This window comes from Anneissia japonica, unplaced genomic scaffold (genome assembly GCF_011630105.1).
Source record: "Anneissia japonica isolate Jap-2015-1 unplaced genomic scaffold, ASM1163010v1 scaffold7797_len75038_cov128, whole genome shotgun sequence".
Classification (NCBI taxonomy): Eukaryota; Metazoa; Echinodermata; class Crinoidea; order Comatulida; family Comatulidae; genus Anneissia; species Anneissia japonica.
This window is the reverse complement of record NW_022712990.1, coordinates 39,709-59,276: the sequence shown is the minus strand read 5'-3', so window position 1 is coordinate 59,276 and position 19,568 is coordinate 39,709. Positions and strand designations below refer to the sequence as shown.

The 19,568-nt window shown below is 34.4% G+C and overlaps 2 protein-coding genes across 2 annotated transcripts in view; both read left to right on the top strand.

Annotated features, from left to right (window-relative positions):
* The first annotated feature begins 1,177 nt into the window (after positions 1–1,177).
* On the top strand, positions 1,178–12,085 carry LOC117108212 (bifunctional D-cysteine desulfhydrase/1-aminocyclopropane-1-carboxylate deaminase, mitochondrial-like). The gene is made up of 10 exons (XM_033250173.1): positions 1,178–1,262; positions 1,692–1,877; positions 3,746–3,859; positions 4,415–4,573; positions 5,204–5,331; positions 6,108–6,172; positions 6,896–7,052; positions 7,746–7,912; positions 9,898–10,038; positions 11,150–12,085. Exons 2-10 carry the CDS (start codon positions 1,725–1,727, stop codon positions 11,257–11,259), a joined length of 1,194 nt encoding a protein of 397 aa, XP_033106064.1. The 5' UTR covers positions 1,178–1,262; positions 1,692–1,724; the 3' UTR covers positions 11,260–12,085.
* A 4,136-nt stretch (positions 12,086–16,221) lies between these two features.
* LOC117108208 (bifunctional D-cysteine desulfhydrase/1-aminocyclopropane-1-carboxylate deaminase, mitochondrial-like) overlaps positions 16,222–19,568 on the top strand; it is a 34,240-nt gene continuing 30,893 nt past the window's right edge. Inside the window, exons 1-2 of the mRNA XM_033250170.1 lie at positions 16,222–16,266; positions 17,478–17,525. Coding sequence (XP_033106061.1) covers positions 17,502–17,525 — 24 coding nt within the window. The 5' untranslated portion in view covers positions 16,222–16,266; positions 17,478–17,501. The remainder of the gene's footprint in view (positions 16,267–17,477; positions 17,526–19,568) is intronic.

The following is a 19,568-nucleotide window of genomic DNA, read 5'->3' as shown; positions in this document are numbered from 1 at the left end:
ATCTTGTATTTCTAGTATCTTTGGTACCTGTCTCTTATACACATCTAGATGTGTATAAGAGACAGTAATAATGCAGTTAGGTATACGGTTATCAGGTGCAGAATGTGGCAGAGAAGATAAAAAGCTATTCGGGAAGAGAATGTTGTGTAGTGGGAACTGAGACATGTTGGAGGGACGAATTTGATTTTTAGTATTTGCTCTGAACTTTATTTAATAATGGTTAATATATTTATATTTGCCAATTAGTGTAATACTTATAATTAATTATTTGTAATTTTATATTACACATAATTCAGCATATGTTCCCAATTGATTGTTGCATGTGATTTGTTTTTTTTTTCTGAATTAAAATTATATTCAAGAGTATATAATTCTCTTCGGAGTTGTGTAATTGTAATCTTTTTTTTGGGCAGCGTAAGAGTCCATACCACGTCAGCACCACCATGGTTGGGGAACATTTTGACAATGAATCTTTAGGTGCCGAAAATTGCACTCTCATACCTTTGAAGTCTTTCTGGTATTCTTACCAACAATAAAGTTTAACATTTATGTTTCTTGAAAATCTAGGGGTTGCGATCGCATCCACTGCATCCGCCCCAGGATCCCTAATTGTAGTTCCATTAAGAATTACTTACGGATTGCCGGGGCAAGAGCTTGGAACCAAATAATGAAGTCTACTAATTCATAAACAGTTTTAAGACCAAATAGGGCCTACAAAATTCATATTTTAAATTATTTTATTGTTTTACCGTTTTATATAACGTTTTTTTTTCTTTTAAATGAAATGTATGCTTTGTTGATAGTTTTACAGTTTTATTGTAATAAAACTATGTATTTTTGCAGATGTAAAATACGTAACATTTAATAAATCTAATATTTTATGCTTTGTTGATTAATTTTTTTTACTATTTTTATAAAGTTTGTTTTGATTCGTGAATTTTTTCAAATATTTAATATTTTTCTGTATAAGCTAAATTGTGTACTGTTTATGTGGACTGTCCTTATATTTATTGTAACCATTGTTAAAAACAGGTATTAACATCTGCCTAAAACTAATAAATATATTCTGGGTTGAAAATTACAGAGGCCTATAATTTACAGTACTGTATAAGTTTTCTAATCCTCGATCGGTAGATAGAGGGCGTAATCTCAATGTTTCTTTTTTGTTCCATTTCGGCAAAGGGTTGAAAGAGTACTGTACTGTTTACTCTTTGATTTCGGTCACACCAGTTGCTTTTCGCCCTTATCAGTTCAAATTGACGGTAAACTGTAACGCAAACTACATTAAGTTGAATTTCAAGTTTAACTGTAGAATAAGTCTACAGTACTACTATAGGCAATTTAGTGTAGGCCTAGGCTGGTTTGGCCTGCTCCGCTCACTACTACTAGGCCTAGTACTACTACTGAACTGTACTATTACGAATTGTTGCGTGTTCCGGACACGAGCGGCGAGCCTGTTTTTGTTGTTGATGTCCAAGCCTAGGCCTAGCGTAGGCCTAGCTTCGAAACACCTCCCACTGCTGGAAATTATGGATTTCGAAAAAAAATAAATAAATAAATAAAAGGATTGTATGTAGTCCCAAGGACTCTAGGTTTAACGAAGCCCTTATTATTTTGAGGGAACTGTCAGTGCTGAAAGAAAGTTAATAAAAAAAAAAATTGAATTGAACATGCTTTTTTGTACATTACAGGTCTAGTACTACAGCTACTAATTGTATGGAACAATGACGGCAAACATTAAATGGAACCAAAGGGGTGAGGACTCTGAGAAAGACAGTTATTCAAAAGGAAGTTTAGATCCTTCAAAGCTGTTCCCCTACAACCCCCCAGAGTGGGTGGTGAAACGCCTAACAACAATCCCAAAATTCCGTGTGAAGGTTTGTTTTTGACAATATTCATTGTTGCAAATATCATATTCCTGATAAAAATTGTTTTTTCTTTTGAATTCTTTTTTTTAATTTTTAGTTTCACTATATACAGCACTTCTTAATTCTGCAATCAGTATTATTATTTTTTTTTTGTCCAGTTAGTGAATGACAGTGTTGTAATACTTACTTTGTATATTTAGTGTTTCTGTTAAAATAAAAGCCATGTTAGCCCCCTTCAATCATTTATTCCTTGAGATCTTCTAATGCTGGCATTCTCTCACCCAATTGATAACACAAGGTCGTATGACATCCCCAAAATTTTCAAAGGCCCACATTTTTTCCAAAGACATTTTTTTTCTAGGGCCTTTCACAATGACATAAATGAAAAGGCATCGCTGAGGTACCAGCAATGAGTCCAAAGACCTTGCCAATTGCATGACGTAATCTACAGTATCTCAATTCCAGCAATTCTGAAACTGAGCCTGCCAGCTGCTTCAAGCTGATGGCGCTGTAATCATTTTTCCTGTCTCCCACAGAAAAGCTCCAAAAACGACACACACAGAAACAATTCTGGATAAGCCCATGAGCAGTTCCTTGTTGACCCCAGCGCTTCTACGTTGGTCACACGATCCAAGTGGATCATTTATAAACAAACCTAAAGTCATTATTTACTCATTGCTGTGTACAGTTTTCTGGCAATTGCTTTTGTGATAATTATAATTTATATATTTACTTTTCTTTACCCTGTGTAACCTAATCAGTTAAAAAGTATTGTAATCGTCCTTAGCCCAGCAACACATACAATAAAAATACAATCAAATGACAAAAATCAAGAGAAAATTACGAAGACCAAGGCTATATAAATTGAAAATGTAAAAAGGATAAATTCAACAACAGTTAATTGAAAAGAAGTCAAGATCTGATATAACAACATATCCATTAGTCATCAGGGATGCATCTGTTTTGAGAGGTTGCGGAAGGTGTCATTCTTCCCTTCATTCAGCAGCCATTTCTTTCTGCTACTTTATTTTGCTAAATTTTCCCCACCTCCCACCTATTTTCACTTGATTATCAGGGTTTTAAAAATGTTTGTATAATTAACAGGTGTGTAGTTGAAAGGTGACTAAAATAAAGCAGGTAACTTTACTGTAAAATTTGAGTATTTTGATGCATGTTTAATGCAAAATGCATGGTGTTTATATAGAGGGTGCCACACTGTTAGCGGATTGTATGTTTTTTTAAATAATGCAGCTTTAGTGTGTGTGTGTTTGTCACATCAAATTGTCACTTTCTATGGTGACATAATGAACTGGCACCTTTCTTGTATTTTCTTTTATATTGTTAAACTGTTTTTTGCCATTCTTTACCTAACCTTTGACCTGTAGTCTATTCTTACTCTATATTACCACAATCCATGTTTGCTTTTGTAGTTTTCCAAAGATAAAACATTGTTTATAGTTTGATGATACCATTGCTTAGCTCCATGCAGACAGTCCTGTAAAAAGTTCTAAAATGAATTGTTATTGTTTATATTGAACATGATTAAACCTCGCTCTTTCCCAACTTCATTCCAGAACATATGCTGTGTATTGGTCTTTTTTTTTTTCTGTGTCCTTATCTATTTGTATGCATTAGAAATTGAGGTGTTAAATATTTTTATTGGTTTTTATTGTTTATATTGTGGTTTAAAATTAATAATAAATTTTTTTTGAAGACTTAACAATAATGTAATGGTTTGGTGGCAAGACAGTCCTAAGTCTCTAAGTGCCAGCTATCTACCTTTGCCCTGGCATAATCCCAGTCCCGTACCTATTGTGTAGCAAAACAAACAAGCTGTATCATTATGAATTTGAGATGCTATAATATTTTTCTTGTAGCTTATTCAACCATTCACCCCCATTTATAAATGGAACCTGCCAGGTGTACCTACAGGCTTCGACGTGTCAATCAAACGAGATGATATGACAGGCATTACGCTAAGTGGCAATAAAGTAAGTGCTCTAATGATAAATTAATATTTAATAATAAAATTCTTTAGGCACATGGACCTGGATTACCAGTGATAAACACTCTGGAAGTTTTAGTGAATTTCAGTTTGATTTCTTTATTGTATAGTTTGTCTTTTGATGAAAATTGCAATAAAGTATTTTTTATTATGTATTTAGTGTGTTTCACAAGACCAACCATATACATGATATGCAACATAAGCAAAAGCTCAGTCCACACTATCAGAGGCTATATGTGACTTCCTGATTAGTGTGCAGGGGCACGGGCCCCCTCAACAAATTTTTGCGACCCTGGACCTCCCTCCCTCTCCAAATCATGCTCAAATATTTAAAAATCACCTTATTAATTGAGGTAGCGCCCCTCAACTACGCCACTGATACTGGTATAGGTTTAATACCTGTAGGTCTAGTCATAGATATTTGTGACAGAAAATTCAAAGGTGTTGGCAAAACTTTGTTTAGGACAAGAATACGTTCAACAGAAAAGTCAACCTTTGAAAGCTACTAGATAATTTACCTTTACTGTAATTTTGGTATCAGGCACGCAAACTTGAGTTTTTATTGGGCGATGCAATTCACAAGGAGTGCAATGCGGTGATCACCGTTGGAGACGTTCAGTCAAATCACTGTAGAACGACGGCAGTAGCAGCCAGACAAGTCGGTCTGGAACCTCATCTGCTCATCAGATCTTCTTCTGAAGTAAGTCATTCATCCTTCATTGAAAACGTAAACAACCTGAAGTATCTTCTCTCTGATTGGCTATTAAATATAAAGTTTTTGATAAATAGTTAATGGTATTTTGTTACACTAAACCTTTCTATGGAAATTAAACATCCTGAGGTTTCTATGCTGTGTTTGGCTGATATGTGTGTTATGTGGCTTGTTGTTTTTGTTAAAAAGGGTGAGATATTAATTTGATAAATACTTGGATGTAAAGTACATTCAACACCATTTTACAGTAAGTGGTGAGTCAAGCAGCTGAGAGGTAAGGCAGGGGCACTGCTAAATGCAGCCTTACCGTCGTCGCTAATTTAATATGTTCCCAGGGTTTACTTAAAATGGAAACCAGTTTACACATCTGCACTTTCAATAACCTACAGTATTTGCATCCTTTTGGAAAAGTAGGGCATTACCCCAATGCTATGGGTCATTTTAGCCCTCTAGTGGAGTAAGGTGAACATTAACCTAATATAAGTGCCTACATATGGTGGCTAGGTAGTGAAGGGCCACGCCAATACAAAATTCAGCACAATGATGCTGTGAGTTACTCTATCCTGATATACAGTCGAAATGCCAATATTTTGATTCTTAAGATTATTTTTTTTTAAGAATCCTGAACAAATTCCAAGTGAAGGTAACATGTTCATTGACATGTTAGTGGGATCTTCTTTGTACCTGGTGCCGCTGAAGCCTTTCCAAAACCAACAAAGAATGGAGAAACTGGCTGAATGTTTACGGTAAGGTCTTAGAAATAATTTACGATAATAATATATAAGCTGATCGTAATTTATTTGATTCATTTATTTATTAATAAAAATCAAAATTTATTTAAAATTATAGTTATCTTTTTTTTTTTTTTTTCATTTTCGCAGTCAATATTATATGATATTCATTGATGTTTGTCTATTTAATGTTATTATAAATAAATAGATAAATAATGTTGGGTTTTAGGTATGAGAAAGTAGCCGCAAACCTGCACATCTCTTCTAGGTAAACACAAGCTTTTGCCTATGTTCACAAATTCTATGTTTCTACACCTGCTTTCCACACTTTTTCTCCCATCATTCATTCCCAGAAGTTCTGTCCTATAATATTTAACTTTTTAAATGCTATATTAATCGTATCAGTCTGCTCTCTCTTTTCTAATTTTCCTTTGGCTGGACTTGTCATAGGTTAGGTTCACCTTTTCTGGGCATAACAAATTAAAATAATAAATAAATAAAATAATGTTGGGTTTTAGGTATGAGAAAGTAGCCACATACCTGCACATCTCTTCTAGGTTAAACACAAGCTTCTGCCTATGTTCACAAATTCTATGACACTTAAATAATAAACTTATCATTGTTTCACCTTTTATTCCTTCTTTGAAAAAGAGAACAAAATATTATTACATGATAGAAGAATAGGTTTTTTTTCCCCTGATTCTCTCATCATATTGTTAATTTGATTTTTTTTTTCTACATGCCATGTTTCATTGTTTCTAAGACCACGAAATGAAATAATTCTTCTACAGTAAATCAAGAAACTTAAAATGTTATACAGTCAAACCAGGGGGATCCAATGCTATTGGTCTTTACAGTATTTTGCCTGTCGAATTAAGATGTGTATAAGAGACAGAGACTATATTGTTTATTGTATATCCATATTATGTCAACTTCGCCGCAGCTGATCGTTGTTATCATTCGCTGAACAACAACCTTGGCAGATGTGTACTCCACCCTTCGGTGCCACAAAAAACCCAAGCTATTCTGGTGCCGGTACCGGAAAAGGCACTGACATGTTTACGCCATAAGATAAGACCATTGTTTACGCACACATTTGTGTCTGTCTCTTATACACATCTTCTTAGCAGTTGCCAACTGGGTCACACCTTGAGTAAGACTCCAACCCTTTCCCAACCACTACCCTCAAACATATCTTAGCAGTTGCTAACTACTTTACTGGATCACATCTCAAGTAAGACTACAGCCCTTCCCCACCATCTTCTTCAAACACACCTTAGCAGTTGCTAAGTCCCTCACTGGGTCACACCTCAAGTAAAGACTACAACCAGTGGTGGCTGTAGAATATATTTTTTGAGGGGTTGAGGGAGGCTGAGTGAAATAAGGATAAGTGTGGTGCACATCATCATCCTAGGGCCCTCTGACCAAAATAATATTTTTTTTTTTTAAATAGGGAGTCTCAGATTTGAAAAATACTTTTAAATGTAAATGTGATAAAATACAATTGTTACTATACTCTCAACTCAATAAACACGCATTTCATTTCAATAAGCTTCTTTTCTTTTTCTTTTTTTGGTTTGACTGCCTGACGAGCTCTGGCCCCTGGGGTGGGGCTTAAGCCCCTGCTGCCTCCCACTGGTGCTGCCACAGACTAAACCCTTCTCCAACTACCGTCCACAAAACACACAGCAGTTGCTAGCTAACGCACTCAAAAAAATACAACAAGGATATTCTTTGTAGTTACTTTAATATAGCATATTTTCTGACTCTTTTATTAAAGTTGAATTTATGAAACCCATTATGGACGTTAAAATCAAAAGAGAAAACATCGGTACTGAAGCTGAAATGCAATCAAAACCATTATTGACTTAACAGTCTTTATACAGTTTCCTGATAATAAACTAATTTATTCAGTATCATTTTCATTCTCCCTCTAATCTAAGACTTACTAACTCAAGATTGTTCATACTAACATTTTTGAATATTTAAGTACTAGATCTAAAGACCTTGTGATAGTAGGACAGGCACCTTATCAAGCATGTCATAGTTACAATTTATTCTCATTGAAGTTATTTTATGCTGTTATGACACACTACATTCAACAATGTATTAGATGACATTCTGATAAATAAATTCCCCACACACACATATACATCTAACACACACAGTTATCCAGAAACACCATCCAGAATTAGATGTTTTTATTTCATTAAATTGATATTAATTTTCTTCATGTTGTACTTACACTCATCCAGACCCACCGTCCAGTATTTGTTATTAAGTTTTCTTCATTTTGTGTCTTTGCTTAAGGGTGCATGCATTTATGATCAGAAATGACAAGGTTTATGTTATCAACCATGTTACAATCACCCAGACCCACCGCCCAGAATTTGATAATGATATTTCTTCATTTTGTGTCTTTGCATCAGGGTGCATGCATTTGTGATCAGAAATGACAAGGTTCATGTTATCAACCATGTTACTGAAATCCTGGAAGAGATTGGTTTGGACCTTGAGGTGAAAGCTGAAGAACTGATTGACGTAGTAGAAGGCTCAATAGGCCTAGGTTATGCTAAGTCTACTCCAGAAGAACTAGGTATGCACCATTTATTAAGATTAATAAGTTACTTTATTTATAGTACCCATTGGTATATTAATACCTATTTTAAGTTAACATGCTTAACAGTGTTCAGTTGAGAGCTTGATCAATAAACAGGGTTCGTATGCGTCCTTAAATTCCTTGAATGTCCTGAAAAAAAAAAAATGAGCATTTTCCAATACTGGAAATGTATGATTGCCCTTAAATTTCCAGGAAATTTGATCATTTACCATTTATTCAGTACTGCAAGCTGCCTAGTAACAGTAAATTATATGAGAAAATGTTCCCACAAGTACTGTAGGTTCCTACGATATTCTTGGGAGAAGCAGGTCAAGTCTTTGTACATCACCAGTTTAGAAATGTTATCGAAGACAGAAAGGATGTCAAACGCTGAACATGGCTGACTGACTGGTTCAGAAAAACTTGTGCGATTCAGTGAATGAAGTTGTTTGCCTATATTTTAGTAATACTTCTACAGTTATTTTAATGAAAGGCGTTTACAGTTAGTCCTTGATTTTAGAGTGAGGTATTTCGTTAATTATGTTTCTAAAGTGTACAAAATCATTTAAAAAAACAATGCCGGTCGACAGCCTGTCAGTGCCGGTAGGACGGTGAGAACTCTGCTGTACGTTAACCCTTGCTGTATAAAAAATTATAAAAGTTTACGTAGGCCTACATCATTATAAATGTCAAAATACAGAGCTGAAATTAACAACTAGGGCCTCATAATAATAGACTGAATATCAATAATATTAGGCTCAATGAATAATAATACATAATAGTACAGTATAGCATGTCAGTATGGTGATGTGTAGAGAATAGAGCATAAACTTAATTAATTAATAATACAGTACATCATTAGTTTAGAGAAGTTTAAACATAAAAACCTAATTATATATGAAATACAATAAATTAATGTCTCCGCGACGTACACCCATTGAAGAAGGCTATATTGTTTATTGTATATCCATATTATGTCAACTTCGCCGCAGCTGATCGTTGTTATCATTCGCTGAACAACAACCCTGGCAGACGTGTACTCCACCCTTCGGTGCCACAAAAAACCCAAGCTATTCTGGTGCCGGTACCGGAAAAGGCACCGACATGTTTACGCAATAAGATAAGACCATTGTTTATGCACACATTTGTGTTGCCAAGGAGAGAATTCTTCTCTAGTGCAACTGTAGGCAATCAGCCTTTGCTTACCAACAAATTTTTACGTGTGAGAAAAACAGAAAACAACCTAAAATAAAATGTGCCAACAGTGTTTGTATATTTAAAAAGAAATATAAAATATTTCTAATTGAGGCTCAATAATTCACGCTTTCATGGAAATAAGGAATTAGATTGTTTAAAATTATTATATTCAATTTATTTAAAAAAAGAGAATTGTAACGTAACAGTTTAATCCATGAGAAAGTAAGAATTTTGGAACCATGAGACAACTCACAATAATACAGGAGTAACATAAGCCTTTTTTATGAATTGTTTATTAAGTATAACACTTGAAAATAAAAAAAGTAATGTACATAATGGTGCAACCCATGAGATAGTAAATCTTTGGAACCATGAGACTAAACACACAATAACACAGGAGCATGGATAACATTATTTATTAAGCAAAACATTATAGAAAATAATAAAAAAAATTTACAGTTAATTACATTATTCGTTATTCAATGTCAAAAGGGGCTACAATGACCGGTCTTTTGGCCATTGTCCTGTCTATTTTGTGCTTTTTTTTTTTTTCTGTTTTAATGTAAATGTTTTGATTTGCCAATAAATATGACTTGTGACTTATGTAAAAAAAAGAATTTCCCACAAGCGTGAGAAAAAGTTTTACAACGTGCGAACCCTGGATAAAAAAAGGCAATACTAAGCCTACTCCAGTTACACTTTGGATGCAAGAAAGATTTAATTAAACAAATGAACAAAGACCAGCAATTTATTTTGATACTAATTTTGTCTTCTTTTTAATTCAGAATTCATTACCAATGTTTCAATGAAGACTGGTGTGATCTTAGATCCAACTTATACCGGCAAAGCAGCCTTCGGTCTTGTTGAGCACATAAATACCAATCCAAGTGCCTTTAAAGGAAAGCGAATCTTATTTGTTCATACAGGTAAAGTTTAAAATCATTAATAAAGTAAAACCAAGTAGGTCTTTGTAGCAAAAGGCTAACAATAAATGTTCACTCTCAATTTTTATGTGTTAACTTGGGCATAGCATGATGATGTCATCTCAGACCATATATGAGCATAGCATGATGATGTCATCTCAAACCCATATATGAGCTTGATGATGTCATCTCAAAAACCAATATATGAGCATAGCATGATGATGTCTTCTGAAACCTATATTATGAGCATAGCATGATGATGTCATCTCAAACCCATATATGAGCATAGCATGATGATGTCATCTAAAACCCATATATGAGCTTGATGATGTCATCTCAAAAACCCATATATGAGCATATCATGATGATGTCATCTCAAACCATATATGAGCATAGCATGATGATGTCATCTCAAACCCATATATGAGCTTGAAGATGTCATCTCAAAAACCCATATAGGAGCATAGCATGATGATGTCTTCTCAAACCCATATTATGAGCATAGCATGATGATGTCATCTCAAACCTATATTAGCATGTTGATATCATGTTAAACCCTTATTGGCATGCTGATATTATATCATGCCTTATTAATGGCAAATCACAGGTTCATGTTAAGCACATATAGGCAATTTGTTTGTATTATGCGCTATATAAGGCTTACATAAATATTATTATTAGTATTATTATTATTATTATTATTAATATTATTATTACTGATATTAAAAATGCTTTCCGAGTCTTGGTTTAGAGCTAAGTCCGAGCCTTTGTTGCTTTTGCCCTCAAAATAAGACTCTAAAATACTGGAGTAGATTTGCAATAAGGAAGGAAAATTTCATAATTGTGTGACAATAAAAGATCTCTATCTGTATCTGTAAAAGCTAACTTTTTTACTATCATTCAAACAATGTGGTCAGGTAATCAGTATACTTACTGTTATTATTATTATTATTATTATTATTTTATTATTATTATTGTTATTATTATTATTGTTATTGTTCTTGTTCTTGTTATTATTATTATTATTTTTTATTATTATTATTTATTATTATATTATTTTTATTATTATTATTATTTTTGTTATTATTATTATATGATTATGTTATTTTTGTAGGTGGTTTCTTTGGATGTGTTAATGGGAAGTTCAAGAGTGTTCTTGGTGAGACAGCAGTAAACAGGATCCAAGGCTGGATGGATATGAATGTGGAACCTGTCGTCCTTTAAAGCTAATTTTAAAAACACTGCCAACAGTACTAATCTCTTATGATTCAAACCCCAATGGAGTCCAATACTTTTTCACAAAACATTAAATATTTTTAAAATGTACCACCAACTTCCACCCAACCTGAATTTTAGAATAAAAGAAGTTAACTAAACTATTAAGAATAATGTGGTAAAAATGTCATTAACTTGTTATCCACTACTCTGTCGCTACAGTGTTTTCATTGCAATCGTTGCCTGCGTTGCTGCTCCCAACGCAATCTGAGGGCTCCCCGATTCAACCAACCAATTTGCATATTAAAATGGATAATTTTTAGTTGATTAGCTGGCTCTGTTTTCTCAGGGATGCTATCATTTTATTCATTGTTTTTGTATTTTACTCTGATTGCTCAGTAAATTCAAATCAAATCTATATGACAGCAGACAGTTACCAAATACTTAGAGTTAATGGTACAGTCAGTGCAATGTCACATGGCAGACAAATATGCAGATATAATATATACAAAGTTTTAGGTCTTATATAAATAATGAAATGTAATTACTTTATAAATATATTGATATATAAAAGTATTATAAATTCTGAAAGTATCTTATTTTTACTGTATGAGCAACAATGAAGATTTGCCGTCCGTACTTTGTAATTTTGTTATTGTTTTAAAATTGATACAATGTCTTACAGAAAACCAACCTTAACGATTTAATGGATCTTTATTAAACTTTTTAAATGGACGCTTTTTAAAACAAATTGTTATAAATATTAATTATGAAATGAAATATATTTATGTAATAAACTTGAGGAATAAATAATCACCATTATTTTAGATAAGAACTATAATTATTGTGTTTTGTTTTCTAAAATATACAAACTTTTTTTTAAATTGCTTTTTTTAAATCGTGTGTGTCGGGGATTGTTACCTATAGCGAATAATGGACCTTTCCCGAGTGTCAATCAAACTTAACAACCAGGCCCGTAGGCAGGGGGAGCAGAGGGTGCGGACGCACCCCCCACCCCAAATTCCAAAAGGTCCACTTTTTAAAACCTATGATTTCACAAAATCGTTCCTAATTATCACGAATGCTATAGCATGCATTGCATTATATATTTGCCAGCTTATCTAACCGTTAATTTTTAATAATGTGGTATGAAATTTGTTTGAAATTGATCGCTTCTGGTGATTGCAGATTGATCTATGTTATCTATAGGCCTGCAGATGTACAGGACATAATAACGTTACTTTTTCAGGCCTCAAAAACACCCAAATTAATGAAAATTTTAATGAAATATTCATGAATTATGTGTTTGAGAAATCTATTATGTAAGACCCTCAAAATGTATTTCTCACTAACCCCCTCCAGGCCTCTGCCCCTGGACCACCAAATTTTAAAAAGTCCACTTTTAAAAACCTATTAATTATTTCACTAAAATCGTTCCTAATTTTTACCCGTTGATTTTTAATAATGTGCTACGAAATCTGTTATCAGTTCCAGTGATTGTAGGCCTACAGATGTAAAGGACATGAAAAATTATAATTTCATAGTGGTGGATTCAAGGGGGAGAGCCCCCTAAAATTATAAAAGAAATGAAGAAAAAAGTAAAATCATAATTAAAGTTTGTCTGAGAGTGCCATTTCCGGCCACTTCGGAGGTGCCATAATCATAATTTTTTTAAATTTTCTTACCTCAGCCCCAACCATGGTGGGGCTGAGGTGGTATTGACCATCTGTCTGTGCAAGTTTCTCCCTTCACCCCACCCTCTATTTCTCCTGCTTTACTGTAGGTCCCTAGACAATACTCAAATGAATGAAAATTTAAATAGGATATTACAAATTATGGATTTTAGAAATTCATTTAAAAAGGCCCTCAAAAGGATAATTTGTCAGAGCTTTCCAGAAGATTCGCCCCACTCTCTCGGGGATCCCTTGGCAGTTGCCCATCCTAAGGTCCACTTCGGTTGCAGAACAGTGCAAGAATACGCGCGTCCAATAAACATGTGTTGTTCATAAACGCACATGTTTACGTACATTTACACTATTGTGTGATGACAATATCCAAGGGTCAGGGCAAGGTTGAAAGGTCAGTGCTAGTTACCGTTTTCAAATCTATATTTAAATATCATTAGTGGAATTACTATTTCGAATAAAAATAAAGTGCCACGGAAAAAATGGAAATTTCAGAAAAAATGAAATTATTTCTTTATTTTCATTACCCCTGTCGCTGCCTTGAAATCTTTAAAAACAAGATATCTACATTTCTCCCTAATTAAATAGTAAAATTTAAAGCATTTAATCATCCCAATATGACACTGTTTACATTAAACAATAAATTTTTTATTTTCTTCTCCATCTGAAAGTTTTTCTGCAAAACAATTTGCTAATTAGAAAACAAAATTTGATTTTTTTCGCTCTCTAATGATCTTTAAAAAAAATAAGTTCGCGTAAGAAGGTGTAAATAAAAGTCGCGCCTTATTTGTGGTTGTAAATCAAATCCGGTTTGATGATGATGATTAATACAGAAATTTGTTAGTAATGTAATTTTTTTTTTTTTTTGACTTTAATAATTATTCATCATGAGTAAACCGATTTTTACTCACATTGGATTTGAATACAGGTTTGTTAATTCTTTTTGTAGGCTTCAGCGATGGTAAAATATTGGCGTAAATTAAATGAAGGAGGAATTCTGGAAGAACCGTTAGCACGCTATTTGTGGAGAAATGAACTTAAAAGCAGTGAAGATGATGACGACGTCGTTTTTAAAGACTTCATTGAACTTATGAAGGCATTTGGACTTCTCTTTGAAAAGGTGTGGCCTATTTGTACTGGTACCTCCTTTTTTACTCTCGATCTCCACAAAATAAACGACTGTATATAATGTCGTAGGCCGTATTTACGAAAAGTATTCACTGATGTGTAAAATTTACTCTCATTATAGTCATCGTAACACTACCAACGTTATCATCAGTAGGCCTATCGTCGTAATCATCGTCCTTATCGACGTCACCATCAAAATTGTCGTTCATTAATTACAAATAAATAAACATTTTAAATTTGTTTCGAAGTAGGCAAACAAAACATAGATCTTGTATATTTTGAACAAATATGAGCTATTTTTAATACCCACCGGAGGGTACAATGCGCTTTTAAAAAGAAGTGTCTCAGTACTCAAAACAATAACACGTTGATACAATTAGGCGTACAAGTTATAAAATACAGCCATTATAAAATACATCCATTATATAATATTATTAATGATGTACGAATCAGAAGTTAATGGATCTAAATTGCCCTTCTCGTGTTTTCCTATTTTTCGAAATGCAGACAGACAGACAATCTCATGATCAGAGTGACGGATTCATGTTTTGGACGTAGGGTCCAGCGGATTGACACTAGGGGGAGGCTAGCTTCCTCCCTCACCCACGTCAGTTCCGCCGAAAAAAAAGAGGGAGAAAAAAATTGATAAGAGGAAAAATAAAAGTGTACCCACGATATCAGTGGCGGACCTAGCAGTGGGTAAAATGAGAGCTCGATTATTTTACCACTATACTATTTTAAATTTTGAATTTTCTATTGATTGACGACGAACACAACGTTATATCCCCGACGCTGATTTTCCAAGGATTTCATATATCATCAGGGTGTACAAAAAAAGCCAAAGACGAATTAGTACGGCAGGGAATTTACTACCCAGCTAGAACAGTCTACCCATGCTCAGTGGCGTAACGCAAGTGGTGCTCTCCTGCGGCGGTCCACAGAGGGCCACCGACCCGTATATGAGCCCCTTCGCTGATCCAAAGGGTTTTATTAATACACAACACCATAATGTGTCTCTGACATCGACTGTGGATGATAAATATCATATTAATCCAGTGGGAATGGCCAGGACTACCCGGTCCCGCCCCTCCCCCCACCCCTTAAAATTGTCACAAATTTTTTAAAATGTAGATAAAATATTCAAATTTTTAAGTCTGAATGAGTGCCAATTCCGTGCTATAATAATGATTTGCTTTTCGACTCCAGTACAGCATATAATACAGGTCCTTTATTAGACATTTTGCAACGCCCGTGAAGGGAGGTTGTTTGAGATAGGGAAGTATAGCTCCCGTCAGGCCAAGAACTTAATAGTTTTTGAGGAGGAATATTGCTTTGATAGAAGCATTTTTACAATATGAGAGTGCCATTTCCGAGCGTCTAGAGAAATTTATTCTTATAATTTGCTCACTTGAGGGTGTCGCCTAACTTCACCTCCCCCTCCCTCCGGTTCCGCCCTTGGGAAGAAGAGGGTGGAACCGGGAGAGAAGACAAATTAAAGGGAGGGTCCAGATTTCCTCAGCCACAATAGTTGGAGCTGTAGCACGGAATATGGCCATGGCACCTCCTGTACAGCCTTGTATAGAGATTGCTGTATTATGGGCCTTATAAATCCATTGTTTGATTGTGTGTTATTTTATGATTTTTCCCTAGCAATCTTTAAATCTTAAAAGGACGTGTTTTGTACTTGACGTGTAAAATTAACTCTCATCAATAATCAGCCAACAATCATCATCATCACCGTCGTCGTAATTATCCAAGTAGTCTTTATTGCTGTCGTTATCAACATTGTGTCGGTCATTAATTTCAATTTCAATTAAATTAAATACCGCAATGTTTTCATAAAAATCATATCACGTATCGTACGTAATGCATCATTGTATCTGGGATAATACAATTACTTGCCTGCTCCTACACCATCATATTAGTTCATAACCCTTAAATATTATTTAAACTTTCTAAACAAAAATAAAAACTAAAGACGAACCATTAATTCTCACTGGAAGTTAAAAATCATTAAATAAGAAATTCAATATTTTAGTTGTAATTTTCATGAGTCTCTGAAACAGACAAAATGACTTTATTTCTGTAGAGGGCAGTATTACTATTAGACTTCGCACGTATGTCTGTATAATTTTCAGAGTTTACGCATGTGTTGATGATCGGAGCTATCGGAGGAGCAGAACCCTATCCTCTGCCTAAGATTGTAAGGAGAAATATTTAGCATAGCTAGGCTTCGCCCGGGTCCCTAACTACGTACTGTAAACGTAACACGGGGATCCGTAAAGCGTACAATAAACAAGGAGTCATTTTGTTTATTTGATAATCTTTTTCTTGGCCTTTCAGTAGGAGCCTGGCCTACCGTACTAGGCCCTAAGTAGTAGGCTCTATAGGCTATTTTGCTAGGCTTGGCAAAAACCAAGAAACTAATGAAAACTAGGTAGTAGTATTAGTATTAGTCTAGAGTAGTGGTCTACACTAATTTTAAGGGCCTACTTCTTTTTTACTTCTTTTTTACTTTTTCTTTTTCTTTTTTATTTCCTTCACATCCAACAGCAAGTACACTCGCCACTTACAGGATGAGAATGATGCTTTATAAACTAAGTCACTTTGTGAGGCTTATTAGGGAGTGGAGTTGTTTTTGGTCGGGAAAAAAATTCCTGCCGTGACAGGAATTCAACCCAGGACATTGGGATCAGAAGGCAAGCATCTTAACCACTGAGCTATTCAACTCCCAAATCCAAGTACTACAGTACTTTAGCAAGGCTCGGTCTCTCTAGGGCCTAGCCCCCCCCCCCCACCTCAAGGTTGGGAGTCCAAGCTACAACCGATGTGCCAACCGCTTCTACAAAAATAACATAACATTACCGTTATTTTGACTGCCAATGTCATATTATTGTGGTCTATCATGCACTTCGTGCATCGTACAAGGTCCAAGGGAGGTTTTATTCTGGGCCGAGGCTTCATTGGCGCTTGCTTGTGTCAGACCTTCATTAGACCGGTTGTCGACAAATCTCTGGCGTCGCCGCTGAGTCTAGGCCTATCCTAATGTAGTAACATGAAAATGTTTAAAGTTATATTTATAGCTAAGCATTTGGTCAAGAGCATTGTCCCTGCTTCTTGCACTGTAGACCCTTAGTCAGGTTTTAAATGAAGTCAGATTGCTCTTCTCCTTGAACAATCCTCGCGTGAGAATTAGATATGTTGGTACTAGCATTGCACTGTGGCTACCGTGGGTCCGTAGGGGCCCAGCCAAAATTTTGAATTTCAAATATTTGTAATTTGACAAAAATGGAAAGTTTGATGAAAAAAATCTATATTCTTAAATAGGTATATTGGAGTGATAAGAATGATTGTGTTTTTGGTAATGTATTTGGTAATAATTAATAAAATGTTTATAAATCCTTTTTTAAACAGGTAATTAACAATTATGTTAATGTCATGATGATTGCATTCAAAGTAAAGGCTCTAATTTGCCAGGTGAAGATCAGTCATTTAAGAAGACATCTACTGCTTGCAACAACGAATCACAGATGCCAACACACAAAGAGTAATTCAAATAAACTACTCAGTTACAGGCCACCTGATTGGGCACGCCACCTTCAAATGATTCCATTAGTGAAAGTTAAGGTAGGAAAAAATCCAATTGTATATAAATATATTTGATATTCAAAATACTTTAATATATGAGAATTTTATTATTTAATGTATTAATCAGTCAATTTTTAAAAGCTGATCAAAAGCTAGAAATTTCTGTATAGAGCAAGAGATTGAAATCACTTGGGCAAAATACTGATTAATAGCAAAAGGAAACAAATATTAGATTTGTAAGATGGTGACTGACAGGTGAGTTTAAACTATACTAAGAGAGAAGAGCCAGTCAGTCATAAAGAAAGATATATTATACAAATATTTAAATAAAATTTGATATTTGTAAGATCAATCATGTGAAAATCAAAGGCTTATTCCAAAAATCGAATAATGTCAAACTAAAAGTCTTAATTTTAGTTAGAACTGCGCATTCTCGGATCTAGTTTACATAAGATTTATTGATTCAATGGTAGATTATTTATTACAGTAAGATGCTTGCAGTAATGATTATTTTTTTGTATAGTAGAACTCCTGCTTTGGGGCACTCTTAATATTAAAGGGAAACTTTTTTGCAAAATGTCTTTTAGCTCTACAGCCAACCTCTATTATGAGGAAACGTTTATTAAAAAGATGGGAATACAGTAGGTTTGCCAGATGACCAGTTCAAACACATTCAGTTCGGTTCGGATTCAATTGTTAAGATCAAAATAATATTTTCAAAATATTTCTCACAATTTAAAATTTTATATCAGTTTATGTACGTAAATCTACAGACTTTTCAAATGCATACAATATAGATAGCACTTTAGTCGCCAGTTACCCCATTAATGTACTCAATGGGGTAAATAAATGTTTTTTAGCTTTTTCAGCCATTTACACCTATTCATAAATGGAGTCTTCCAAATATACCAGATGATATTGATATTTATATCAAGCGAGATGACATGACTGGATCTGTTTTATCAGGTAACAAGGTTAGATGTCTAATACTGTATTGCTTTAGTCACACTGATAATATCAACATTTATTTAAATTAATAAGATCATTTAATAATACAGTACATCAAGTCACAGATAAAAGAAAGTATCATTTCCAATTATTTAAATTTATTTTAATTGAGAAATTCAGGAATTTTCTTCTTAAAATTTGTCACATAGAACCTGACAATGTGAACAGAGCTTAAAGCTGTGTCCACACTATCAAATTTTTTGTGACAAATTTGTGTGATGTGCATGATTATGTCATATTACACCCAAATATGGACATATCACATTTATTAGTCACTCCTGATAGTCAGTGTGGGAGGGGGAAGCAGGAGCCTAAGCCCCCCACTGGACTGGTCAAGCCCCTCCCCCCATCTGACAGAGCACATAGGGCAGTTAAACTAAAAAGAAATATAAAAATAGCCCACACCAAGCCAACAGATGTCTGTCACAGTCTGAAAGTGTCATTTCTGACCATCCATAGGTTCCTATTCTTAAAAAAATCTCATTTGGGAAGCTCAGAAAATATATCCTAGAGTTGCCACTGCTGATGTGTGATCAGAGATTAAGATTAAGATTGTAGTGGAGGTGTGCTTGGTGGTGACAATTCTTTGCCTTCAGATTCCTGGGTTCTGAGTCTCATGACTCTCTATGTCTTGCATCACATTATTTCATATATTTAAGTTTGCCCCTGAATATCAACTGACCATATTTAGGCATGTCACATGTTTTTGTCAAATAATATTTGATAGTCTGGACAAGTCCTTATTATTTGTCCTCTGCTTTGTCTCTGTCAGTCTTTTTGTTTTTAAATTCAATTTTTTCAGCGCCCTCTGTCATAAGTTTATGTTTTTACTAGGTACGGAAACTGGAGTTCTTACTAGGTGAAGCCTTAGCAACTGGTTGCCAAGCAGTGATAACGTGGTGGAGTTCA

What these genes read in the sequence shown, in the direction of transcription:
- LOC117108212 (XM_033250173.1), top strand. Translation starts at nt 1,725, where the DNA reads ATGACGGCAAACATTAAATGGAACCAAAGGGGTGAGGACTCTGAGAAA. An exon ending in TCATCAGATCTTCTTCTGAA is followed by an intron (nt 4,574 to 5,203) that starts GTAAGTCATTCA and finishes TTTTTTTTTAAG; the next exon opens with AATCCTGAACAAATTCCAAG. An exon ending in AAACTGGCTGAATGTTTACG is followed by an intron (nt 5,332 to 6,107) that starts GTAAGGTCTTAG and finishes ATTCTTCTACAG; the next exon opens with TAAATCAAGAAACTTAAAAT.